The following is a 26,871-nucleotide window of genomic DNA, read 5'->3' on the forward strand; positions in this document are numbered from 1 at the left end:
AGAATAACCACAATTACAGACCCCAACAACACAAATATTGACCATTCAACAACTGAACCATAACTACAGACTAGATCCACACAACTACGGACCAAAACAACTGACCACAACCACACAACTGACCGCAAAAACAAAACTGCTTACCATATCTAGTGACCACAACCACTGATCACTCATCTACTGACCACAACCACACAACTGCTGACCATAAGCACACAACTACTGACCACAACCACACAAATTCTGACCACTCATCTGACCCCAACTACACATCTAGTGACCACAAGCACTCAACTTTTGACCACACAATTTCTAACCACAACCACACAACTAGTGACCACAACCAAACAGCTACTGACCACAACCACACTACTGCTAACCACATCTAGTGAGCACAAAAACACAACTACAGACCACAACCACATAACTACTGACCAAATCTACTGACTATCGATGGGAATGAAAAATGATTTCATTATTTTAATATAATCAAAGTACATTTTTAACTTTTGAAGAGCAAACCCCACAACTTTACTTGTAAAATTACCATGTAGTTATATATCACAATTACAAGCAGTTACATATTATTACAATGTAACTATGAGGTTGTCACAGTTAACTACAACACTGTAATAAGGACCCCTTACAATGAAGAGTTACAATCATGTCTTTTGTTAATTTATCCACAGTGGATTGGGTCCCTATTCTGACAGCCGGTCAGCTCTTCGTCCTGTGCGTCTTCCTGCTCACCATCACCTCTGGCTGGATCTTCTATCGCTCCCTGGTGACTGTGGGGCTGATTGTAATGGCTGTGATAGTAGATCAGCACACCTACTCAGAGATACTTCATAAATACAGCCCCAGTTCTCCAGTTCTTGCATGATAATCATGTGAGAGCAATTGTCTTGTCACCTCATTTTACCAAACACTCCTAGTAGACTGTGCCATAGCCTAATGACAAACCCCTCAGGAATGTAAATATAGTGAAAATGGGCATAATGTGAGGAGAGGTACGATCCAACGATGTAAAAAGTAAAGCACACAGTACGTTACAAAAAGCTAGATTTGCACGTTGAAACAGTAGTGTTTACCAAGTCCGGCAATCACACCAAAGACCTAGAATCTAAGACCTATTTGTCTTGAGTGCTGGGAACTCAGTATGGACAGATTATGGAAGCAGAACTCGTTTTTGTTCTTTGCAATAGCAAATGATCTTTTACAAATAATTTAAAACAAACATTTACCATATGTATTTTGCTTGTATCTGTATTAACATCTGCCATCATCCAGTTCCCATTAACTGTCTCAAGAATCTTAAAGTTAGTTATTACACACATATACAACATTTCCATACATGTTAAACTAAGTGTTCAAAAATTGTCCATGTGGGTTTTTATGAATAGATGCACATGGGGTTTTATATGAAGCACATTTATTTCAACAATTTTATGCCTGTGCATAAATCAAAAATTACAAAAGAATCATAAAGACTATGGGTCACAGTGTATAGGTACCCCTCCCTGATTGGCTGTGGAAATGATCCTCAGTTCAGTGGGCAGGGCTCAAGCACTTAATTGGCAGGTATGACACAACAATAGATCCCCTGGGGTGTATTCACTAGGAACCAAACAGATCAAAAACGGGGAGGGACCGACCTGAATTTGTCCATTAGAAATTAAGTTTCCATTGCAGAACGTTTTGGACTAATGACACACACCTCTGGCTGACTACATCAGTTACATGGCCGTACAGGTTCACAAGGGAAATGTTGATATGGCAGATTCACTCATGTACAAGTACAAAAAAGCATTTCCATAACCCCCATCATCAACATTGAATACTGACAAAACCATGACTATTTAACTTGTTTTGCTTTAAGACAGAAAATTAAAAGCATTACACCTTTAGTAAAAACTGGTGAGCACAGTCTTTTTTTTGGAGCGAAGGGGGGAATAGACCTAATTTCTTATCTTCCATCGTTCCCCTTGTACCCAGTGGGAGGCCGTGTCCCTCACGCCTTCCCTCCTTTTACAGTAGGAGGCATTTATGTCTCTGCTTCCCCCGCCGGGCCTGTAGCGCCGCCCTCGTGGCCATCTCAAACACTTCCCTCACCCCATCCTTGCTCTTTGCGGAGCACTCCATGTAGCCGAAGGCACTGATCCGGTTCGCCATGTCACGCCCCTCCTCTGGCTTCACAGGCTCCTGAGAGGGGTGGGGGGTCAGAATGTGGAGTCAGGAAAGCCACATATTGATCTTCTGAAAATTGTGTGTGTGTGAGAGAGAGAGACTGACTGTACCTGCTTCATCTTGGCTAGCTCTCTGCGGGTGTGCTCGTCGTTACGCAGGTCCTTTTTGTTGCCCACTAGGATAATGGGAACGTTAGGGCAGAAGTGTTTGACTTCTGGAGTCCACTTCTCCGGGATGTTTTCTAAACAAGGGGGAAGGGCAGGAGTCAGGGCCAGTAGGAGTTAGCGAGAGCAAACTTCTTCAGCATACTAATCAAGGCTGTCCAGTAGGGCTGGGCGATATATATCGTGTGACGATAGAGCATAATATGAAACGGTAGACGTTTTTCTATCGTTTATTTCATTGTGTCGCAAATCACACTGTGAACGTGGCACAGAGCACAGAGACACGGAGCTCGTACCTAAAAGAGGGGCAACTTAGGTCGCATGGACGTGGTTTGGGTATGAAAAGTCTGACAGACCAGAAAACCGTCCTCTGCAAAATATGGCGCAGGTCGGTCTCGACAACAGGCTCAAATAATCATGTGAAACAGTACGGAGAAAGTCTATGGATGAGACCCAAAACAGTACAGTCGAGTGCTCAAAACAAACCCCGACTCAGACGTTACAAGAGGCTTTTTCCCGCGGCACACCATATAGCAAAGAATCACGAAGATGGAAGGAGATAACAGCTGCCTTTCCAACTTACATCTGACCCAAGGTACCAAATGCAAATTGAGATGTGACACATCTTAATGCCAAAATAACATGCAAAACAGGCAAGCCCCCAAAAATATATATATATATATATTCTTTTAGGCCTATATTTATTTTGTTTGCAACTATAGTTTAATTGTTTTCTATTTACACATTCATTTTTTATTACATGCTTAATTTAAAATTTGCCCAGGTTCTAAATAAAATAATCAAATATGAGTAAGTACCTTTTTATTTGTTGAGTATAATAAAAAATTTAATAAGAAATAGGCCTCTCATATCCCGTTATTTTGGCCATATCACCCAGCCCTACTGTCCAGGTAAAAGTCCTCTGATTGTGGGTGTATTTGTGCTTTGCGATTCTGTCAAAGCTCTGTCACAAAAACAAGACCCGGTGTCACAAAAGGGAATGTGTATAAGTCTGCACAGTTGTATTGATGTCTGACAGAATTGGTATGTGTGGGTGTCTGTACGCGTAGCGACATAAATACTCACCCAAACTGTCGGGGCTATCAATGGAGAAGCACATGAGGATGACATCAGTATCTGGGTAAGAGAGGGGACGGAGCCTATCATAGTCCTCCTGGCCTGCTGTATCCCATAGTGCCAACTCAACCTGACAAAGGATTTCAAGAGACATCAACCAACTGTGTCCAACTTCCCAGATAAATACTGTGTATCTGACCTATTATGAAACAATGAAGAGGCATGATGCAGAATGGCCAATCCACATTTAATCATAGGAAAAGTCAGCAATACCACAGAATTACACACAGCTGGGCAACTTACTGCTCAGAAAAATCAGCCATTGAATAAAAATGTGATATCTGCCAACATTGTCTGCCACTATTGGCGCTTACCAACTTGGGCAAGCCTCGAGTGAGGTTGCAAATTGGGAGGAGCCAGTGTTGACTGTTGGCAGATTTGAATTCTGTTCATTCTCATTGATCGTCCTGCTTTGTATGATAAATGTAATTTACAGCAAGAGAAATACAGGTTGAAAAAAAGAAAGGGAGAAGACATTACCTGTTTGCTGTCGACCTCAATGTCAGCGACATAGTTCTCGAAGACAGTGGGCACGTAGACCTCTGGGAACTGGTCTTTACTGAATACGATGAGCAGACAGGTCTTCCCGCACGCTCCGTCTCCCACTATGACCAGTTTCTTTCGGATTGCTGCCATGACTGAACAAACGAGAGAGAATGTTGAGACAGACATAAATACATTACAGATCAAAGAGTTGGAGCATGGATGGTACTGGCAACAGATGTTTTCAAGTCCTGCATGGGCCTCATATTACATAGTTAATAGTTACAGTATGTTAGCTGTAGCCCATTCATAGGCACCAACACCCTTAGAGTGCATATAGATGAAGGTATCTTCTTCCTGGGGGACTTGTTAAGAGCCTGGACACTTGCTCAAAATGTTAACACGCATCGCTTGCGGTACGGTTTTGGAAACATAATGAACGTATCTTTTATATCAGGACGAAAAATAAATAAAAAGGTTAAATTATTACACACCTTCATAGGGTTAGTGTTCCCACGTGATCATATCTCCATGTTACATAACTTGTTTCCTGAAAACAGACAGAAGAGACCAGACCACCTGTGCTCCTGTGTGTAAGCATGAGGAAGTGTAGTCCTTCAACTGGAAGCACACACAGTGTATGGATCTGTTCCAATCTGCTAACATTATAGTAAGTGCATCTTTTTTTACTTGAAATATTCCCCCCTCGCTGACATGAAAGATAAGGGCCAAATGCAGGGCTCTGAAGTGTGCCCAATTTGGTCTCATATGCGACTAAATATGTTGCTGTGCAACCAAGAGTTTTATTTTGGGAGCACTGTGCAACTATGAAAAAAATCTCCCAGATAGTTCTAATAATGATAAGGCTTCCCTGTGCCGTTGTTTCTGAGTTCCCTAGAGAAACAAGCGAGTGCAGATCCATTGTTGCACCACTACTAAAGCGGAAACGGTTTGCTTCTAGCTCTACCAGGTCAAAAGATTGACCCATATTACTGGCGCACCATTTTCATCTTCCGAAAGCTGATCGCCAGAACCGCATTTTACATTCAGAAACCATGTCGTGGACCATTCTAAAACCACTCGAGTTTCGACGTCGTTAACCATTTGTTGAGACTTTGTTCAGTCATGTTACCTCGTTGTCTAGCTAGCTAAGAACCTGGTAACTTTATCAGTTTATCCAAACATTTGGGGGCATATAAACAAAGGAAATGGGATAGCTTCTTCAGGAGATCAATGGTAAAAGCAATGAATGAATGACAGATCTCTTTCATTTAATCATCCCAAACCTGACGTTTATAAAGAGACAGTGTACATTTTTCAATGTAATGCATAGGGGGCTCCCGAGTGGCGCAGCAGTCTAAAGCACTGCATCTCAGTGCTTGAGGCATCACTACAGTCCCTGGTTCGAATCCAGGCTGTATCAAAACCGTCCGTGATTGAGAGTCCGATAGGGTGGCGCACAATTGGCCCAGCGTCATGTCCGGGTTTGGCTGGTGTAGGCAGTCATTGTAAATAACAATTTGTTCTTAATCGACTTGCCTAGTTAAACAATCAATTTTAAAAATAGGACAAGAGCTTTTACACAATATAGAAACCTAATATTCCACAACTGACTTACTTACAGTATATTAGTTTCTAGGGCACAACATGTGCTTCAAAAGTAGCAAGAATTCCTTTAGCCTGCATCTCAATCAAAAAAAGTATTTTCTGGTGCGCCTAAATTTTATGTGGTACTTTTTTAAAATTGGGAAAATGTTTTCAGAACTGTTTTCCAAGCGATGGTTATTGACTAGAGGTCGACCGATTCAGCATGGCCGATTAATTAGGGACGATTTCATGTTTTCAACAATCGGTAATCTGCATTTTTGGACACCGAATTTGGCCGATTACATGTCAATCCACGAGGAGACTGCGTTGCAGGCTGACCACCTGTTATGAGAGTGCAGCATCAAAAGGGCCTTGTGGCTGCAAGGAGCCACGGTAAGTTGCTAGCTAGCATTAAAAATTTAGCTTATGAAAAAAAAACAATCAATCTTAACATAATCACTAGTTAACCTAGTAATATCATCAACCATAACTAGCTTGTCCTGCGTTGCATATAATCAAAGCGGTGCCTGTTAATTTACCATCTAATCACAGCCTGCTTCAACTTCGCCAAACAGGTGATGATTTAACAAAAGCACATTTGCGAAAATAGCACAATCATGGCACCAATGTACCTAACCATGAACATCAATGTCTTTCTTAAAATCAATACACAAGTATATTTTTTTAAACCTGCATATTTTGTTAAAATAAATTAATGTTAGCAGGCAATATTAACTAGGGAAATTGTGTCACTTCTCTTGCATTCTGTGCAAGCAGAGTCAGGGAATATGCAGCAGTTTGGGCCGCCTGGCTCGTTAAGAACTGTGTGAAGACCATTTCTTCCTAACAATGACCGTAATTAATTTGCCAGAATTTTACCCAATTATGGCATAACATTGAAGGTTGTGCAATGTAACAGCACTATTTAGACTTAGGGATGCCACCCGTTCGATAAAATATGGAACTGTTCCGTATTTCACTGAAAGAATAAACGTTTTGTTTTCGAAATGATAGTTTCCGGATTTGACCATATTACTGACCTAAGGCTCGTACTTCTGTGTGTTTATTATATTATAATTAAGTCTATGATTTGATATTTGATAGAACAGATTGACTGAGCGGTGGTAGGTAGCAGCAGGCTCGTAGACATTCATTCAAACAGCACTTTCCTGCGTTTGCCAGCAGCTCTTTGCAATGCTTGATGCACTGTTTATGACAAGCCTATCAACTCCCGAGATTAGGCAGGCAATACTATAGTGCCTATAAGAACATCCAATAGTCAAAGGTATATGAAATACAAATAGTAGCGAGAGAAATTAGTCAAATAATAACTACAACCTAAAACTTCTTAACTGGGAATATTGAAGACTCGTGTTAAAAGGAACCACCACCTTTCATATGTTCTCATGTTCTGAGCAAGGAACTTAAGCTTTTTTAACATGGTACATATTGCACTTTTACTTTCTTCTCCAACAGTGTTTTTGCATTATTTATGTTTCATTATTTATTTGAGACTAAATTGATTTAGTTATTATATTAAGTTAAAATAAGTGTTCATTGTTCATTCAGTATTGTTGTAATTGTCATTATTACAAATATATATATAAACAACTGCCGATTAATCGGTATCTGCTTTTTTTGGGGTCTTCCAATAATCTGTATCGGTGTTGAAAAATCATAAATCGGTCTACCTCCATTATTGACATTGCTAACAGTGTTGAAATTATAGCTAACCGCTGAAAACCCAATGGAGAGAAGGGTTTGAGAGCTATGTTAGTGGGTAGCCCAATGTTGGATGAATGTTACTCCTTTGTCCAAGGACCTTACATGTTTTGTTAAAAGGGAGAATTGACTCCAGTAGCCAAAACAGCCAAATCCTCCATACTGAAACAATTCTCAATTGCAGCACAGTTCTAGAAACATAAACCCCTCTACTTTCATATCATATCAAAATAATTTCACAAATGCAAAAAAAAAAAAAAAGTTGCAGCAGACAGTATTTTTCAGTGAGAACAAGTTTGTCTTTGTTTACACACAAGTGTTCGGGGACGCATATAGCTAATTAGCACAGGTAGTCCACTGTCTTCCATCTGTTTTCCATAAAACAAGCGCTATAACATGGAGATATGGCCATGTGGGAACCCTAACACTATAAAAAGGTGTGGATCAATTTATTTTCGCCAATATGAAAGGATCTTATACTTCCAAAACCATCCCGCAAGCGGTGTGTTGATGTTCAGTCTGAACAGTATTGCTCTTAACAAAACTCCCCCTACAGATGACACCTTCTTCCAATGACTCTTAGCTACACTATATATATACACAAAAGTATGTGTACACCCATTAAAATGAGTGGATTTGGCCATTTCAGCCACACCCGTTGCTGACAGGTGTATAAAATCAAGCATGCAATATCCATAGACAAACATTGGCAGTAGAATGGCCTTACTGAAGAACTGCAACTTTCAACGTGGCACTGTCATAGGATGCCACCTTTCCAACAAGTCAGTTCTAAAAATGTCTGCCCTGCTAGAGCTGCCCTTGTAAGTGCTGTTATTGTGAAGTGGAAACTTCTAGGAGCAACAACGGCTTAGACGCAAAGTGGTAGGCCACACAAGCTCACAGAACAGGACCGCCGAGTGCAGAATCACATAAAAATCGTCTGTCCTCTGTTGTAACACTCACTACCGACTTCCAAACGGCCTCTGGAAGCAACGTCAGCACAAGACCTGTTTGTCGGGAACTTCATGAAATGGGTTTCCATGGCCGAGCAGCCACACACAACTAAGATCACCATGCGCAATGCCAAGCGTCGGCTGGAGTGGTGTAAAGCTCGCCGCCATTGGACTCCGGAGCAGTGGGAATGTGTTCTCTGGAGTGACGAATCAAGCTTCAACATCTGGCAGTCCAACGGACGAATCTGGGTTTGGCGAATGCCAGGAGAGCACTACCTGCCCCAATGCATAGGAGGAATAATGGTCTGGGGCTGTTTTTCCTGGTTTGGGCTAGGCCCCTTAGATCCAGTGAAGGGAAATCTAAACACCACAGCATACATTCTAGACAATTCTGTGCTTCCACATGTGGTAACAGTTTGGGGAAGTCCCTTTCCTGTTTCAGCATTAATGCCCCTGTGCACAAAGTGAGGTAAATATAGAAATGGTTTGTCGAGATCAGTGTGGAAGACCTTGACTGGCCTGCACAGAGCACTGACCTCAACCCCATCCAACACCTTTGGGATAAACTGGAACACTGACTGCGAGCCAGACCTAATCGCCCCAACATCAGTGCCCAACCCCACTGATGATCTTGTGACTGAATGGAAGCAAGTCTCTCCAGCAATGTTCCAACAACTAGTGGAAAGCCTTCCAAAAAAAGTGGAAGCGGGGGACCAACGTCATATTAATGCCCAAGATTTTGGAATGAGATGTTAGATGAGCAGGTGTCCACGTACTTTTGGTCATGTAATGTAATGAGTTATGATCAGGGTCTATGTTAGCCGTAGCTATCTTTGTAGCAGTGGTGGAACTGTATTTTGAAATTAAATAACGGGATGAAATAAAGGGACAGCTCTCGCTTCAAAATATGAATTTGTCAAAATCATTGATTAATTCATATGATCGAATAGGCCTCCCGTAGGATTTGTGATCTGGAACAACACAGCTAGACTGTGTCTAATGTTATGAATACACTAAGGATACTTTTCAGATAAGGATTATTTTAATTCATTAGGGAACATAAGTCTCCGATCAAAATGTATCGATTGTGCATATTTGAATGTCAATCAGAATAACAGTAGTTGACGCAGCTAAGGTAGCTAGCTAACTGAGTGGGATATCAAAACACGATAACGAGCAAGCTAATATATTGTAACGACCCTGGGTTTATAGGCGCGGAAATCGACTCTGCCGTTCGAACATGCTTTTGCGGCACAGTCGATGGCGCGCCGGACCTCAGGTCGAGACCTGCTCCCTGCTGTTTCATTACAGTTTTATCTATCCCCCTCCTCACAACAGTAGGCTATTTTTGCTCGCTAACGGTGCAGCAAACGTAGCTAATTTACTGGCTTACCTACTTGATTAGCCACAAGATAAATAAAAAGTTAATTAATTAAACCACTCAAGTCAGTTAAGAACCAAATTCTTATTTACAATTACGGTCTACCAAAAGGCCTCCTGCGGGGACGGGGATTCAAAGTACAAATATAGGAGAAAAAAAACAACACTAAATAAAGAAAAACCTAAGACCACAACATAGCATGGCAGCAACCCATGACAACACTGCATGGTAGCAACTAGCTAGGCAACTAACAGAAGGGTTGTTACCCAGCTAACTAACTTTACTAACAAATAACGTTAGATAGCTAGTTCTAGTTAGCTAGCTCAACACGAAATAAAAGTTGCTAGCTCGTAGCTAATCAACACGTGTTATTAATTGATCCGGCAATGTCTGATATTGCAGGGCACGAATACCACATAAACAGCCCTACCTAACTAACTAGTTAACGTTATCTTTGTGAAAATAACTAATTTTCCAACGATAGCTTGCTATCAGATGCGGAAGTGATGGGTGGCTAGCTTTCTAACTGGCAATGTTGAAGAGGAAAATACATTTAGACCTGGTTAGCTTTTAATGCGCGTAAAATAACTATGTTAGTTAGCTATACTACTGCATTATTTGGTTTCTGAGTTATATTGGCAACATTCCTGTAATCCAATTAGGCTTACCTGGCCAATAGGTAGCTAGCTAGTTTGATGTTTTCTTGATAATGTCTCGGTCTCACGCTTGACTAGTTAGCTTGTGTTAGGCTAGTAGCTCCCAGCCGTGTTTGAGGGGGCGCTCTGAAACAGACCGCGAGGAGGAGGTGCTTGACTCGGACTGCGTAGGATGGGTGGTAACTGAAAAATCTTTGATGACCCGGACAGCAAAGTCTGTGTACAGTCAGGGTTTCCTCCCTCTTTATGGACACTGACTGAAGCCACACAGTTCCGAACATGGCTTCAACAGAGCTGCCCTATTTCACCCCATCGTTCAGACTGCAACGGTGTGTTTATTTGTCACAAGAAAGATATATCTCCAGATGGACCTTGGCAAAAACACCAACAAATGAATTGATTCTCAAATAATCAATTTCCATTATGATAATTATAATTATTAATAATAATGATCATAGTTCATTGATCATTATGATGAATGATAATTGCACTGATCGAGTATAAATGCTCCTGCTAAAAGTCCCTGCTAAGAAATGAGTGAAGGTAGCCCGAGTGGCGCAGCGGTCTAAGGCACTGCATCTCACTCATCTCATACAGACCCTGGTTCGAATCCAGGCTCTATCACATCTGGCCGTGATTGGGAGTACCATAGGGCGGGGCACAATTGTCCCAGCGTCGTCCAGGTTTGGCTGGGGTTAGCCGTCATTGTAAATAAGAATTTGTTCTTAACTGACTTGCCTAGTTAAATAACATAAAAAAGCCCTTGATCATGACTCTCAGTTCCATTACATTACACCTCAATCAGTGGACCAAGGCTTCTTCTTCTTTGAGATTGGGTTGGCGGATCGCATCCAACGTTTAAGGTGGGTACACCGCCACCTACTGTACGAGAGGTTTTTATTGTATTAGTCCTGTGAAGCCCTAGACCCATCCCCCCCACACTACACCCCACCCAAACGCCAATACCGTCCAGTCTCTATGAAGGGGTATTCGGATGTTTTGGCTTCCAGAGCCAATTCTGCCTTTAAACAGAACATGTACGTTCCTTGGACTAAAGCTTAATGTTAGGCTCCTTTACTCCAATATTTGGCTAGAGTAAAAGACCTTCTATCAATCACCTTTTTTTATAAAGCCCTTTTTACATCAGCAGATGTCACAAAGTTCTAATACAGAAACCCAGCCTAAAACCCCAAACAGCAAGGTGGCTAGGAAAAAATACTTAGGAAGGCAGGCTCTGAGGAGTGTCAAGCCCTCTTCTGGCTGTGTTGGGTGGAGATTATAAGAGTACATGTGTTACAGTATAGCTTCCGTCCCTCTCCTCACCCCTACCTGGGCTTGAACCAGGGACCCTCTGCACACATCGACAACAGCCACCCTCAAAGCATGGTTACCCATCGCTCCACAAAAGCCACTGCCCTTGCAGAACAACTACTTCAGGTCTCCGAGCAAGTGACGTCACCTGATTGAACCGCTATTAGCACGCACCACTGCTAACAAGCTAGCCATTTCACATCGGTTACACATAACTAACAATACAGTTTTAAGAAAATACATAAACAAAAGTAAGAGATAAGAATAACAAATAATTAAAGAGCAGCAGTAAAAAACAATAGCAGGGCTATATACAGAGGGTACAAGTACAGAGTCAATTTTTATTTGACCTTTATTACACTAGGCAAGTCAGTTAAGAACACATTCTTATTTACAATGACAGCCTAGGAATAGTGGGTTAACTGCCTTGTTCAGGAGCAGAATTACAGATTTTTACCTTGTCAGATCAGGGATTCGATCTAGTAACCTTTTGGTTACTGACCCAATGCTCTAACCACTCGGCTACCTGCCACCCCACGTGGGCATCGAGGTACTTGAAGTAATATGCACAGGTAGGTAGAGTTATTAATGACTTTGAATAGATAATAACAGAGAGTAGCAGCAGTGTAGAAGAAGAGGGCAATGCAAATAGTCTGGCCATTTGATTAGCTGTTCAGGAATCTTATGGCTTGGGGGAAGAAGCTGTTTAGAAGCCTCTTGGACCTAGCCTCTTGGACCTAGACTTGGCACTCCGGTACCGCTTGTTGTGCAGTAGCAGAGAGAACAGTCTATGACTAGGGTGGCTGGAGTCTTTGACCATTTTTAGGACCTGACACTGCCTGGTATAGAGGTCCTGAATGGCAGGAAGTTTGGCTCCGGTGATGTGCTGGGCCGTTCACGCACTACCCTCTGTAGTGCCTTGCGGTCAGGCAGTGATGCAACCCATCAGGATGCTCGCAATGGTGCAGCTGAGAAAACCTTTTGAGGATCTGAGGACCCATGCCAAATATTTTCAGTCTCCTGAGGGAGAATAATCTTTGCCATGCCCTCTTCACAACTGTCTTAGTGTGCTTCGACCATCTTAGTTGGTTGGTGATGAGGACGGCAAGGAACTTGAAGCTCTCAACCTGCTTCACTACAGCCCCATGATGAGAATGGGGGAGTGCTCGGTCCTCTTTTTCCTGTAGTCCACAATCATCTCCTTTGTCTTGATGACATTGAGGGAGAGGTTGTTGTCCTTGAACCACTGCCAGGTCTCTGAACTCTTCCTTATAGGCTGTCGCATTGTTGTCGGTGATCAGACCTTCCACTGTTGTGTCATCGGCAAACTTAATGAAATTATGGTGTTGGAGTCGTGCCTGGCCGTGCAGTCATGAGTGAACAGAGAGTACAGGAGGGGACTGAGCACACACCGCTGAGGGGCCCCCGTGTTGAGGATCAGCGTGGCGGATGTGTTGTTACCTACCCTTACCACCTGGGGGCGGCCAATCAGGAAGTCCAGGATCCAGTTGCAGAGGGAGGTGTTTAGTCCCAGCTTATTGATGAGCTTTGAGGGCACCATGGTACGCTGAGCTGTAGTCAATGAATAGCATTCTCACATAGGTGTTCCTTTTGTCCAGGTGTGAAATGGCAGTGTGGAGTGCAAGGAAGATTGCATCATCTGTGGATCTGTTGGGTCGGTTTGCAAATTGGAATGGGTGCTTTAATGTGTTTGGACCCCAGGAAGAGTTGCTGCTGCCTTGGCAACAGCAAATGGGGATCCATAATGAATACAAATACACCTACACATTTCGAGTCTCATAGCAAGGAGTTTGAATACCTATGTAAATAAGGTATTTCTGTTTTTATTATTTATACATTTGCAAACATTTCTAAAAACCTGTTTTCACTTTGTCATTATGGGGTATTGTGTGAAGATTGATGAGAAAAAAATATATTTTATACATTTTAGAATACTTTCCGAATGTACCGTACATCATTGGTACCATAGCATACATACAAAAGATGTGAATTATTGGAAACCGCTCGCTAAACAATGGTTGACAATATGTTCAGCCTGTCTGTAATGCTTCACAATGCTATGTGTGTGTGTACATGTGTATGTTATGCACATATGTGTCTGTGTTTGTATGTGTGTCTGTTTGTATGTGTGTGTGTGTTTGTATGTGTGTGTGTGTTTGTATGTGTGTGTGTGTTTGTATGCCCCTCTCTGTGTGTGTGTGTTTGTTTGTATGCCCCTTTTTGTGTGTGTGTGTGTGTGTGTGTGTGTGTGTGTGTGTGTGTGTGTGTGTGTGTGTGTGTGTGTGTGTGTGTGTGTGTGTGTGTTTGTATGCCCCTCTCCCTGTGTGGGTGTGTGTGTGTGTACACTGTCCTCTGTTCGTGTATTAATGACCATTGCTCTGGCTCTAATCCTGATAAGAGGCTTTCATAGCACCATTCAAATTCCCCTCTTGGAAACCAACTCAGGCATAATGTTCCATGGAAATGCTCCCAGCAATAGCCTTAATGCTAATCATTTTCCCATGTGACTGTTTACGAAACCTGTTTACACAAAACACAGATTTTTGATAAATAATTAAAATCGTACAATATCAAGATCACTCCGTTTTTTTTCACCAGCATCCTTTCATCTGTGAAAGATGACAGGGAGTACAGCAGCAAAGTGTAAGAACGGTTTTATTATTATACCTAAAATTCCTGTTCATTCCTGCTGAAGAAATTTATCTTTTTTCCTGGCTACTGCTACTCTGTAATATTCTGTTAGTGATGGTTTACAATAGATTATGGGTCAGACAAAAGACGTAGAAGAGACATTATTTGTTTTACTATAAAAGAGATTTATTTGCAACAATAGACACAAAATCCATTTATGTAATTATATTAATATTAAAGTAAACAGTATAAATGGTGTCCGGTTCAGGTGTCCGGTTCATGGATGTCTGTACGAGCAGCCCAAGTCCCAGTGAGACTTTAAAGTCCTACTCTTCCAAAGGCAACACTGCACTTTGTTTCCACGCTCTACTGTCCAGCTGAGCTGAGTCAGAAGCTATCTCTGACCCTATAAGCATAACGTCCTAACCTTTAACCCTCACTGGGAGGTCCCTGGGCCTGCTGTGTGCCCTTCTTTGGGTAGGGATGGCTGCCAGAGGACCCTCATACCTGGAAAGGGTAGTCCTGCAGGTAGTGCACCAGTGGGCGTGGCAGGGGCAGCTGGTCAATGCAGTCGATTTGGCAGTTGATGGTGAGGCGTGTGAGGTGCTGGAGAGAGGGGAAGGCCTGTGGCAGAGGACGCATCAGCTTGAGCAGTACTGCATTGTCCTTCGCTGAGGGCTGGGAAGGGCTGGGTTTGGCATTAGGTTTTGAAGGGCCCTCTGACTCCACTCTCTTGCCCTGTTGTGTCTGGCCTGAGCCAACGTAGTGTTGCACCAGGCTGCAGACATCAGGGAAGGACAGCAAGTGAGGGGGGCCTGGGGAGCTGGAATCCAGCCGGAAGCGACCCCCACTGTACTCTATGCGTACGTTGGTGGGGCCACAGACCGTCTTCACTGACAGGGTCAGCATGTAGAGAGGGTGGCTGCTGTCGCGTACCAGGAAGGTTCCCACTGACACCTTCAGGAGAGCGTCTCGAGCCTCTCTGGCTGAAATGGACCCCCAGTACCAACCTGGAGCCAGAAACAGACCCACATGTTACTATTGTGTCCCATATTATCTCCATTACATGCTGACTTTAACGCTGAAACACACACACATGCTTACACATATAAACATACGCACATACACACATATAAACATACACACATATAAACACACACACATGCTTACACATATAAACATACACACATACACACATATAAACACACACACATGCTTACACATATAAACATACACACATACACATACACATAAGGGGGGGTGCTAGTAGGCATACCTGAGTTCTGTAGGTTCTGGAAGGTGGTGGTGATGCAGCAGAGGTCCTCTGTAGGGTCACAGAGAGGGGCAGTTGGGTTCTGACAACACGAATCTCCTCTCTCACCATCATTCTGCTGCATGCTGCTCATCATCCTGGCAATCATATCTGAAGGTGGCCCTCGCAACAGAGCCCTGAGGTAGGAGGAAAGAATCTATAATTTGGTGCCTGGATTGGATAGGCTATAGCACAGTAGTTGCTATGGAGACAGAAACATATATCACATCCAGGGGTGGCAAAAGGATTGTGATTTCCACCCCACAATGTTGTCATATAAGGTAAAGGAGAGGGCGGAAAAAGTGCTCATGCTTTGTGTTTAATGTTTAGGGAAAATCGTGATTGGTGAAAATCTGTGAATATCATACTACATAAATAGTCTTCAATAACTTGGCAAATGGTGGTATATGAACCCTTAGGAGGCAATTTGTTAAGGCCTGAAGGCACTGATACTGCTATAACATAAGTAACATATGTGGGGAATGTGTAAAAAAGATGATTTTCCTCCTTTCTTTATCAACTTTGACTTAACCATGTGCCTTTATGTTAACAATGTGTAGTGAAAAAGAAAAGGAAAGCACCACACTCTAGGCACTCAGATGCAATCATTTAATAACCAAAGTAATAACCAATGACAGCCTTGATGTCTTCATCAGGGTGTAATGACAAACACTGCAGGTCACTAGTGGATAGAGTTTGAAAGGGTCTGTAATCATGGTCGGCTGTGGCTTAATTTCATTGGTTGATTTATACATATAAATAGAACATAAAAAAGCATGAATGGATAACATATGATCATAGATACAATTTGGTTACATAGGCCTACAAACATGATTTACAATGGATAGCAAAAACATAAGAATCCCAAGAATGGCTTCAGATCAAACTCTACGTTGAGACCGAATGGGTCTTTAAATTAAAGATCCAAGGTCACCCCCTCTCCTAGGGTTACCGATATAGCGAAGGCACAAAATAGAGAGTGGTTTGCTTCCAAAAAATGGCCCGCAACTGGATACGTCGAGTTTTTGCACCTAATAGGTGCTACAATGCTCAGAGATTCTTACTTTTAGTTCGCGCTTCGTTTTACCCATATACTTTTTACAACAAGGACAAGTTGTAAGATAAATTACTGCCTTAGTGAAGCACGTGACAACACCTAATACAATAAATCATAAGTATAGCGTCTCCAAAGGGGCTACACAACTAAAATAACATAAAAATAACGTTTAACAAAACGTTTAGGATCCAGGATTATTGCTAACCTATTATTATTACCTATATATTATACAAACAATATATAATGTAGGTAACAAGGTCAAATCCCATGATGAATTCTTTACAAGAAATACCTTCCATTTTGCATGGAGAAAAAGTCCATCCACATTCAAACTTTCAGCCTAGGCTACAACTGTCACAGGCAGACATTTTTCGACTATAGGCCTAAATTATAATCTTCGAATATGAACTCATATAAATCCTAAACACTTCATTCTCCTGGCTTTGTTCGACACTGTCTGGTACACAACGAATAAACTCTGTGCTGAATGTTCCTTAATTTCCAACATGTGATGTCAAAACGTGGCTACATTTGATTTTCTCAGCACAGCCAAATTGTGAAATTAAAATGAGTGCATGTAGCCTAATTGTGCCAACAACAAATTCAACTTACCTTTGAACACAATAAATCATAATGAATATGAATCCAGTTTAAACATTTTGGCATGTATGCTTATACAATTATCCAATAAAGCCAGTGATTATTATATATTGTAGGAACAGTCACTGAGTTGACGTTGTCATGGCGCCAATAATCCGAAAAACAAAAGTTTTTCTCAATAACTAAATAGACTTTTCAGATTTTTTTCAAAATTTAAAATAATCCTAATTTATTTTGGTCATAACTATAAAATCTCAAACGTGTCAGTTTCAACCTCCGAAAAAATAGAGGGTGAAGTCCAGCGGAGTAATCCGCTCACCAGACACTGTTCTTATTCGATTCTAAGGAAAGACGGTGAGAAAACCACTCTCTTGTAAATTCAGTGTTGCGGGTTGACGGAAGTTCTAGGAATCTAATTCCAAGAATGGCTTTGTACTTCAGCGCAGCATGCGGCAGGGGCCGCGTCTGCCCAGTGCGCACCCTGTTTCGCGGAACTGCGCTGCGTTTCGATTTGCTCCGGCGCGTGCTCGAGTTTCCTTTTCAGCCTCGCGCCAGGGGTATGGAAGAGGCTCAGCTGGCATCACCAGCGCCGCCTAATGCGCAGCGGATGACTTCTTAGTAGAACACTTTCCAGGAAAGCTGACTGAAATTGACCTTAGCTGACTGAGCCTCCCCCTTATAATGCTCCGCCTTCCCTCATAATGTTTCATAGGCTACTGTTGATTCTTTAACCTTGTGATTACCGTTTGTAAACATATTACATTTTTAAATGAGGGTTTACAAACAAATACATCTCAAATTTTACTTCTTTAATTTATATGTTATGTTTTACAGGACAAACAATCAACGATATTCAAGCATATATTTTCCAGGTAGAGGCCGGGTGCCATTCAAAAAAATATTTCTCAGACATAATTTGACCTCATTCAGATTATCACTGTGGTATGTACAAACACACATTCACACACATTATTTTATGATCGTCCCTTCTATCCCCTATTACCCAAACATTTAGTAAAAACAGAAGACAAATTAAATATACATCATTTTTTATTTATTGGAAGATGATGTAAAATAATGAGCATCCTGACATGATTCAACCTGTATCTGATTGAACCTTCATCTGACTGTGATCAGTCCTTTCGGGGAAGGGCAAGGTGATGTGTCTTTTAGTATGGGCACCAGGGCACTGATGGTGAAACGATGGACAGAGTGGAAAAAGGGAACATACAAGTAATGTTGCATAACATAAAAAATAGACCTTGAGAGGTTGCTTTATCTTAAAATAAGCACTATCAGATCCACAAGGTAAGAAACAGACAGTTGAGGAGAAAGAGGCCAGGTTATACGTGGAGGTTTGGGTGTGAGTCTGTTCCTGTCACTCTCTAGCTCTCTTCCCCGTTCTCTCCGGCCCCCTTGACGAGGCGCTTGTTACCCCTCTTCCCCCCTGGCCCACGTGGCTTGGCGAACACCTGCTTCAGAGTGTGTTCAATGGGATGGACCTCCTCATACAGAAACTCCTCCGTCAGCCCATCCCCACCGTCAATCTCAATCTGTACACACCCACACCCACACACCCACACACACACCCACACACATCAACACAAATACACACACACACACACACACACACACACACACACACACACACGCACGCACGCACACACACACACATCAACACAAATACACACACCCACACACACACATCAACACAAATACACACACCCACACCACATGCGAGAGAAAAAGGGAAGAGGGAGAAAGAAGGAACATGGTTGGAAAAGATCAAACTCAGTATACAAGCACACTGTGATATGTACATTAAAGATGGGTAACTTGGAGGTTGTGTAATTGTTGAACCTTTTTGGCGATATCTAGACGGTAGTCTCTCTCCACCTCATCCAGTAGGGGGTTCTTACAGCTAGAGTACAACATCCGCTCCTTAATGCTACAGCTATACCCTGGCATGGAGTAGATGAACAGAGAGAGAGAGAGAGAGAGAGAGAGAGAGAGAGAGAGAGAGAGAGAGAGAGAGAGAGAGAAGGATTATGAGAGATTCTATAACCTTTAATTGAGTATAATGTGTGTGTGTGTGTGTGTGTGTGCACATGAGTGCCTGTGCATGTGTGTATATGTGTGTTCGTGTGTGTGATACTGACCCAGAGCCTCCTGTTGCTGTCCTTGGTGGGAGTGTTTGAAGATGAAGAAGTGGTATCTGGGTGTGTCAGTAGGGATTCTGTAGGGAAGTTCACGAGTCTCTGTGGGGTTGGTGTGGACCAGCTCGACTGTCTCTTTCTCTGTGTCCAACTTCTGAGACACACACAAAAAATCACAATACTGAGTGTGTGTATACTGAGTGTGTGTGTGTGTGCTTGTGCGTACCTGTGTGTGAGCAAGAGATAGAGAATGTTTGTTGCATGTTTTGTTTGACTTTGTTTTGTATGCTTGTTACGTGAGGCCTGCTCACCAGCTGTATGTAGTTGATACGTTTCTGCTTGAGTTGCTGCAGAGCGCGTTTGGCCTCCTCCTGTAGAGGGAACACCAGGCCTGTAAGAGCCTGGTGCCTTTTGTCCAAACCAAACTCCATTGTCACCTGTAGGGGCCGACATATAGCCATAAAACCACAGTCTCTGCATAACACACATCAATAATGTATTGGTACTGGTAGAACAAGGTACTGCAGATGGAAAAGTTGTTATCAACTACACAAATCAATAAAGTGATGCAGGTGAAAACAGTAGAGGCTGACCAATTATGTCCGATTCCAAGTTTTCATAACAATCAGTAATCTGCATTTTTGGACGCTGATTATGGCCGATTACATGTCAATCCACGAGGAGACTGCGTTGCAGGCTGACCACCTGTTACGCGAGTGCAGCATCAAAAGGACCTTGTGGCTGCAAGGAGCCACGGTAAGTTGCTAGCTAGCATTAAACAATCAATCTTAACATAATCACTAGTTAACCTAGTAATATCATCAACCATAACTAGCTTGTCCTGCGTTGCATATAACCAAAGCGGTGCCTGTTAATTTACCATCTAATCACAGCCTGCTTCAACCTCGCCAAACAGGTGATGAATTAACAAAAGCACATTCATGAAAAAAGCACAATCTTTGCACAAATGTACATAACCATGAACATCAATGCCTTTCTTAAAATCAATAAACAGAAGTATATGTTTTTAAACCTGCATATCTAGTTAAAATAAATGCGTGTTAGCAGGCAATATTAACTTGGGAAATTGTGACACTTCTCTTGCGTTCTGTGCAAGCAGAGTCAGGGTATATGCAGCAGTTTGGGCCGCCTGGCTCGTTGCGAACTGTGTGAAGACCATTTCTTCCTAACAACGACCGTAATTAATTTGCCAGAATTTTACTTAATTATTTCATAACATTGAAGGTTCTGCAACGTAACAGCACTATTTAGACTTAGGGATGCCACCCGTTCGATAAAATACGGAACGGTTCCGTATTTCACTGAAAGAATAAACGTTTTGTTTTCAAAATTATTGTTTCCGGATTTGACCATATTAATGACCTAAGGCTCGTATTTCTGTGTGTTTATTATATTATAATTAAGTCTATGATTTGATATTTGATAGAGCATTCTGACTGAGTGGTGGTAGGCAGCAGCAGGCTCATAAGCATTCATTCAAACAGCACTTTCCTGCGTTTGCCAGCAGCTCTTCGCAATGCTTGAAGCACTGCGCTGTTTATGACTTCAAGCCTATCAACTCCCGAGAATAGGCTGGCAATACTATAGTGCCTATATAAGAACATCCAATAGTCAAGGTATATGAAATACAAATGGTATAGGGAAATAGTCCTATAATTCCTATAATAACTACAACCTAAAACTTCTTAACTGGGAATATTGAAGACTCATGTTAAAAGGAACCACCAGCTTTCATATGTTCACATGTTCTGAGCAAGGAACTTAAACGTTAGCTTTTTTACATGGCACATATTGCACTTTTACTTTCTTCTCCAACACTATGTTTTGGTATTATTTAAACCAAACTGAACATATTTCATGATTTATTTGAGACATTTATTTAAAATAAAAGTGTTCATTGTTCATTCAGTATTGTTGTAATTGTCATTATTACAAATATATATATATATAAATCAGACGATTAATCGGGATCGGCTTTTTTTGGTCCTCCAATAATCTGTATCGGTATTGGCGTTGAAAAATCAGAATTGGTAGACCTTTAGAAAACATAGTTATAAAATGTAGCTTAAAGATGAGGAGCAAGAGTCTTTTTAAAGACATCCTCCAGAGGATTTTGTACTTTTACTGTTGAAAATACAATAAAGTAAGCACACTAAAGGATAGAAAAATATGTTTTGAGTTAAATAGTGTTTTTTCGACATAACTGCAATGTTCAAGGAGTAGGGCATTCAAGGAGCTGGTCTGATGGGAAGTCGTGATGTCATCGGCCTCCCCCTTGCTTCAGGAACAATAGAGGAGCAATAGAGAACAAAAAAGGAAAGGCCCACCCCCCACATGTGCAATGTCATGACTTACCTGGACCACCTATTGAGATGTGCCTTTTGTTAAATGAGTTGAAAAGGAGACTGGAGTGCCACTTTTAAAGGTCTTTAGTACAGAGTTGAAGATGAGAGGGCGGGACAAACCTTTGCTCGTCCTCTAGGAGTGTTGCTTAACCTTCTACGTTCATCCTGTGGGCATATAATGGACAAACAATATTTGATCTATTTTTTCTCTCACACACATGCACACACAGTTTGCACGCATACTTGCACTCATTGCCTACATACACCTGAACCAGATGCTCACACACACACACACACATACACACACAGATACAAAATACACACGTGAGAATACTGAGAGAAGAACCCTAGCTTACCCATACAACCTTGTCCTTGATGGCACATTACAGAGACACAAACACATATGGATGACAATATGTAGTACACATCATACAAAGGTATAACAAGACACATTATCTCACAGTAGTAGCCTTCCTCATATATGTTTGTAATATACACTGAAAATAATATACTAATTGGTGGATATATAGCACAGTCACTCCCCTTTGCTTTACCTCTGTGATTTTTATTCGCTGCAGCTCCTGCTCCGCTACTGTGAGAGGTGCAGGGGAGGAGCAGGAAGACATGTGACGCAGGTACCCCTGGAAACACAGGTCTTCCTGTGGACATAGGAACCAGGAAGTGATTCGCTGAACAAGCCCAACATACTTTATTCACAAAAAGAGGGCTCCTATCCAATTTATCATACATCATCTTAACTCTTAATTTGAGCCAGTTTCCGACAGCATGAAAATAATCTCACAGCAACAGAAAATGTGAATTATTATGTGGATTATAATAATGGAGATTTTTGTAGGGGTTGATAAATGTTTCGTAGGGGGAATTTCAAAGTGGAAATGATAAACTTCAGAAGCCTTTTAAAATGCAAATACACAATAAGTTTTACATTTCCTGCATTGCCGGAACGTTGTCCTGCAACAGATTAAGATCCTACATATGTAAGGAGGTAGATGAGACCACTGAGGAAGGGTTGTGATCAGTGATTCGACTGATTGGAGGCTGATATATAGACAGAAAAGGCAACTGGGTGACATCAGTCACTGACTGTAGTGTCTTCACATGATAATCTTCTGACCTAATGAGGTCAAGACCTCATTTAACCCCTCCTTCATCAACTGCCCTCTTGTGTCTAGTCTACCCAAATAGAATGTGGAACTTTGCTCTACTTTGTGGACTCTGGAGTGGGTGTTGTCTAGTAAGCATCTTAACCCCTGGCCCTGGACCTCCTGAACAGAGTAGAAACATTTGTATGCTGTGGAGTGAGTCAAATGTTCCAATATGCAGAAAATAAAGGGGGGAGAAGGGAGTTATTTCAAAGGCCAGGGATTGATAGGGTTAACCCACAAGTCAGGTAAACCAAAGTCAAATAAAAGTGTTTTGGATTTGATGATTCCAGACCACAGACCTCAACTGTGCCAAACATCTCATCCTTGATGTGGCCTCCGCCAAACTCCTTCTTTAATGTGGCACGGGTGGCAGCGTAGACCATCTTCTCCCTCACCTACAGGGGGCATAGCGGATGAGGAAAGAACACTGAACACTGGGTAGTGCATTGCATGTGTATGTTTTACAGAAAATGTGTATAAACTGTATGCATGATCGAGGCAGGTAGCCTAGCGGTTAGAGCGTTGCAGGTAGCCTAGCGGTTAGAGCGTTGCAGGTAGCCTAGCGGTTAGAGCATTGTAGGTAGCCTAGCGGCTAGAGCGTTGGGCCAGTAAATGAAAGGTTGCTGTTGAATACTTGAGCAGACGAGATGAAAAATCTGTCGATTTTGAGCAAGGCACTTAACACTAATTTGTTCCATGGGAGCTGTAATACGATGGCTGACCTTGTAAAACAACACATTTCACTGCACCTCTCCGGTGTATGTGACAATAAAACACAACTGTCATTTTGTTCTGGTGATTTGTATAGTATTGCAAGCTTGCATAATGTTATTCAATGTTGACTGCAAATAGAGATGTTTGGTCTTAGTATTTATGTACTGGTGATTGATCAGGTGACCAAGCGATGAAGATCCATTCATAGCCCTGTGCATTCTGGGTGTCGAGGCGGTACAGGATGTAGCATGGCTCCTGAGCCACCAGCAGAGGAAGGAGGAAGTGATCATAGTCCTTGTCCCAGCTCTTTGCAGGTTCTCTGTATGCGCCTAGCACCAGTTCCTCTGGAAGACGGACAGAGAAATACTCATATCAAACTCTCATCTTTGAGCACAGTCCTCACATTTCAATAGTTGCCAGTCCCCAGTGGATCAGGTTTAGAAGATCAGCCAATTGGTAGATAAAACAGGTACTCTTTACTCAGTTTTGGTTCTAGACTTCACATACTGTGTACATACATCACCCATACTTACCATCTCTGATGACAATCTTTGCTATTCTGATGGTCCCTCCCCTCACCCTGGCCAGGAAGTCCTTCAGTTCATCCGATGCTTCAATGGTTTGGTAGACAAGAGAGAGATACAGGAGGGGGGGGCAGAGAGAGAGGGAGACAGAGAGAGGTATAGGGAGACAGAGAGAAAGAGACAGGGAGGTGGAGAGAGATATAGAGAAAGGGAGAAAGAGAGGGAGAGAGAGGGGTGGAGAGGGAGACAGAGAAAGGGAGGTGTAGAAACAGAGATAGATCAAGAGAAAGGAAGCGAAAGAGAGAGAGGGAGACGGGGAGAGAGAGGAGAGGAAGATGGAGAGAGAGAGAAAGAAAGAGAGCGAGAGAGAGATGGGGCAGTAAGAACTTGAGACACCGGGGAGAAAATCTGATCCCTTGCCAGGCACTCACGGTATCGCCTTAAGAGACATAGACAGGGGTCACAGAGATACTGTACAGCTGACACGGAGTGAATAGAGTCTATACACAACAAGCTGATCCCAGAACAATTGATACCGGTTGGGGAAAGTCGTTCTCTTTCGAATGGACTGAGCCCATAATTTGGTTTATTACACGAAGTGAGTTTCCCTCTCTTTAATAAGATTTTCTGTACGCCTCACCTCTCTCACCATGGTTACCAAACACAGCAGCAGTCTCATAAATGATGTAGGATCAGGTGAGATAAGTGAGAGAGAGAGGAGATGTATATGCTTCCGCCCCTAGCTCCAGTTACTCACATGCTGAAACATACGCACATAGCCATAAACTAAACACACATTCCCATAGATACAGTACATCTCATAGGGTTTGAAATATCCCAACTGCTTTTAGGAAAGTGACAAATAATGTTTCACATTATATCCCACATATGGGAGAAAAATTTATGGTTCTATATGGGACTAAATGTTTACACGTGTGGTATTATATAGACTCCAATGAAGATGATTATGTGAGTAAGGTTAGAGGCTCCATACGCGTATTCACACAGACTGCGCCCCGAGGTGTCACTCACCATCTGAATACCACGAGCTGGCATAACATTCCCGTTAAAGTAAGAATGAATTACCATCACATTACATCACATCAAATTACAGTGTTGTGTCGCAGAATGTCCCGAATTTTGTTGCAACACCAAATTCTTAAAACTCAGAACGGATCGGTATGCCTACACGATTGGAGAGCTTTTACGCACAATGGCACAGGGCAAAGAGAGAGCACTGGTAATTGATAAGAATCACTTTCCCCCTCTATACAATACAACACTAGCTATCGTTCGTTCCAATGATATCATGCGCGTATAGGCCTACCCAAGAGGACATTTACCATGGATTCCAGTCTGGTGCGACATCCTTTGGCAGTAAGATTTCTGCTTCAAAATCCTCTCCTCCAAGGTAGCCTTCTAGTGTGAGTCTCTACGTGTCCTCTATCTCTCTCTGTTGCTGCTCAGTTAGATCCTCCGTACTGGCAGCAGGCAGTTCGGCCTAAACCAACTTCAGCGTAAGTGACATAAAAGCCCCAAGGTTGACTTGGGGGATTCCTAACGCGTGAAACCTGACCTGTTGCAGGTGAGTAATAACGCGGCTGTCAGTGGATATGCCACCTTAACGACTGCTCTAAAATTATTCGTGTATCAATGACAACCACTTTACAGCGCTTGACGGGAGTGGGACCTCTCCAACGACGCGCTTCTATACACCGCGTCAAGTGGCAACGCAGGCGCAGTAGACACGTTATCTTTCAGAACTCCGCAGGTGAAATATATTGTCCTTGGGTCTCTATCTTTTGTTGGATGTCTGTCCCTGTGTCATCAGCAATGACATATTATCTATCACTCATGCACATCGTGAACCGGATCGGTTCAACACACACGGACGCAGCAGAGATCTCAAATTCCAGCCACCTGGTCACAGAAATGCGACACCCCGCATGAAGTTAATCCCGAAGTTTCGACACTGCACCTTTGGTAGGCTACAGACTGTAATGTAATTAGACCCCGTTTAATATGTGAGAGATAAGCATTGTTCCCCTTGACTGATAAATCTCAGATACCTTTTGATGTAAAAGCTATCTATTTCCATATCCCAGCCTAATTATTAACTAAACATTAAATGATAAAGTAGGCTATAGGTAGACTATAGGCTTATGATATTACACACAGGCTTAGGTCTACAAAGCATTATGTCATAGGGGCAGGAATGGTGGGTTTTTTGGTCAGTACTTAAGGACCGAAACAATGGCCAGGTACAAAAACTACAGCAAAGCTCTTTCATTAGCAATATGTCTGATTGTGACTGTGTGTATGAGAGAAAGATAGAGACAGAAAGACACACACACACACACACACACACACACATAGGTGGTGAGAGAAAGATGAGTGTGTACCTGTGAGGTTACCTGTGATGGGATCATCCATAATTCAGTAAGCTCCAAGGTTCTATACATTATTCAACAGAGGCCCCCTCTCTACTATACACACAGATACACTTTATGTGCACGCACACACGAATGCACACACCAATGAAAAACACCAGAGTTTAAGGACATAAATAGTAGACATTAAAACATTTGAATACTTTCAGAATAAACCGTACAAAAAACACTAACATTGAATTCCCAATAAAACATGTATCAGCAGGTCAAATTAACACTTAATTTGAAGTTTGTCATTGTATCAAAAAGTTACAAGTTCATACATAACTCTCTACTTATTAACATTATGTGGC

At 42.1% G+C, this 26,871-nt stretch overlaps 3 protein-coding genes across 5 annotated transcripts; all 3 read right to left on the bottom strand.

The window, feature by feature from the left end:
• Positions 1-1,415: 1,415 nt before the first annotated feature.
• On the bottom strand, positions 1,416-10,466 carry LOC115142965 (transforming protein RhoA-like). 2 transcript variants are annotated; one of them, XM_029682895.2, is made up of 6 exons: positions 10,283-10,466; positions 4,466-4,550; positions 3,969-4,126; positions 3,438-3,558; positions 2,298-2,428; positions 1,416-2,202 (listed from the first exon to the last, which is right to left on the bottom strand). In XM_029682895.2, exons 3-6 carry the CDS (start codon positions 4,122-4,124, stop codon positions 2,029-2,031), a joined length of 582 nt encoding a protein of 193 aa, XP_029538755.1. In that variant the 5' UTR covers positions 4,125-4,126; positions 4,466-4,550; positions 10,283-10,466; the 3' UTR covers positions 1,416-2,028. The 2 variants fall into 2 exon arrangements, with proteins under 2 accessions (XP_029538755.1, XP_029538745.1); XM_029682885.2 differs by lacking the exon at positions 4,466-4,550 and having other exon boundaries at positions 10,283-10,464.
• Positions 10,467-14,699: 4,233 nt separating this feature from the next.
• Positions 14,700-17,808, bottom strand: LOC115142988 (cytokine-inducible SH2-containing protein-like). Its single transcript, XM_029682925.2, has 3 exons — positions 17,215-17,808; positions 15,510-15,682; positions 14,700-15,243 (listed from the first exon to the last, which is right to left on the bottom strand). The coding sequence occupies exons 1-3, from the start codon at positions 17,232-17,234 to the stop codon at positions 14,735-14,737; spliced, it is 702 nt and encodes a 233-aa protein (XP_029538785.1). The 5' UTR covers positions 17,235-17,808; the 3' UTR covers positions 14,700-14,734.
• A 188-nt stretch (positions 17,809-17,996) lies between these two features.
• Positions 17,997-25,951, bottom strand: LOC115142976 (twinfilin-2-like). 2 transcript variants are annotated; one of them, XM_065003073.1, is made up of 11 exons: positions 25,472-25,950; positions 24,138-24,215; positions 23,770-23,948; positions 23,190-23,285; positions 22,279-22,383; positions 22,081-22,095; positions 21,845-21,889; positions 19,670-19,795; positions 19,362-19,512; positions 19,063-19,184; positions 17,997-18,755 (listed from the first exon to the last, which is right to left on the bottom strand). In XM_065003073.1, the coding sequence occupies exons 1-11, from the start codon at positions 25,494-25,496 to the stop codon at positions 18,588-18,590; spliced, it is 1,110 nt and encodes a 369-aa protein (XP_064859145.1). In that variant the 5' UTR covers positions 25,497-25,950; the 3' UTR covers positions 17,997-18,587. The 2 variants fall into 2 exon arrangements, with proteins under 2 accessions (XP_064859145.1, XP_064859146.1); XM_065003074.1 differs by lacking the exon at positions 22,081-22,095 and having other exon boundaries at positions 25,472-25,951.
• Between the last annotated feature and the right edge of the window lie 920 nt (positions 25,952-26,871).

This window comes from Oncorhynchus nerka, linkage group LG2 (assembly GCF_034236695.1).
Source record: "Oncorhynchus nerka isolate Pitt River linkage group LG2, Oner_Uvic_2.0, whole genome shotgun sequence".
Taxonomy (NCBI): domain Eukaryota; kingdom Metazoa; phylum Chordata; class Actinopteri; order Salmoniformes; family Salmonidae; genus Oncorhynchus; species Oncorhynchus nerka.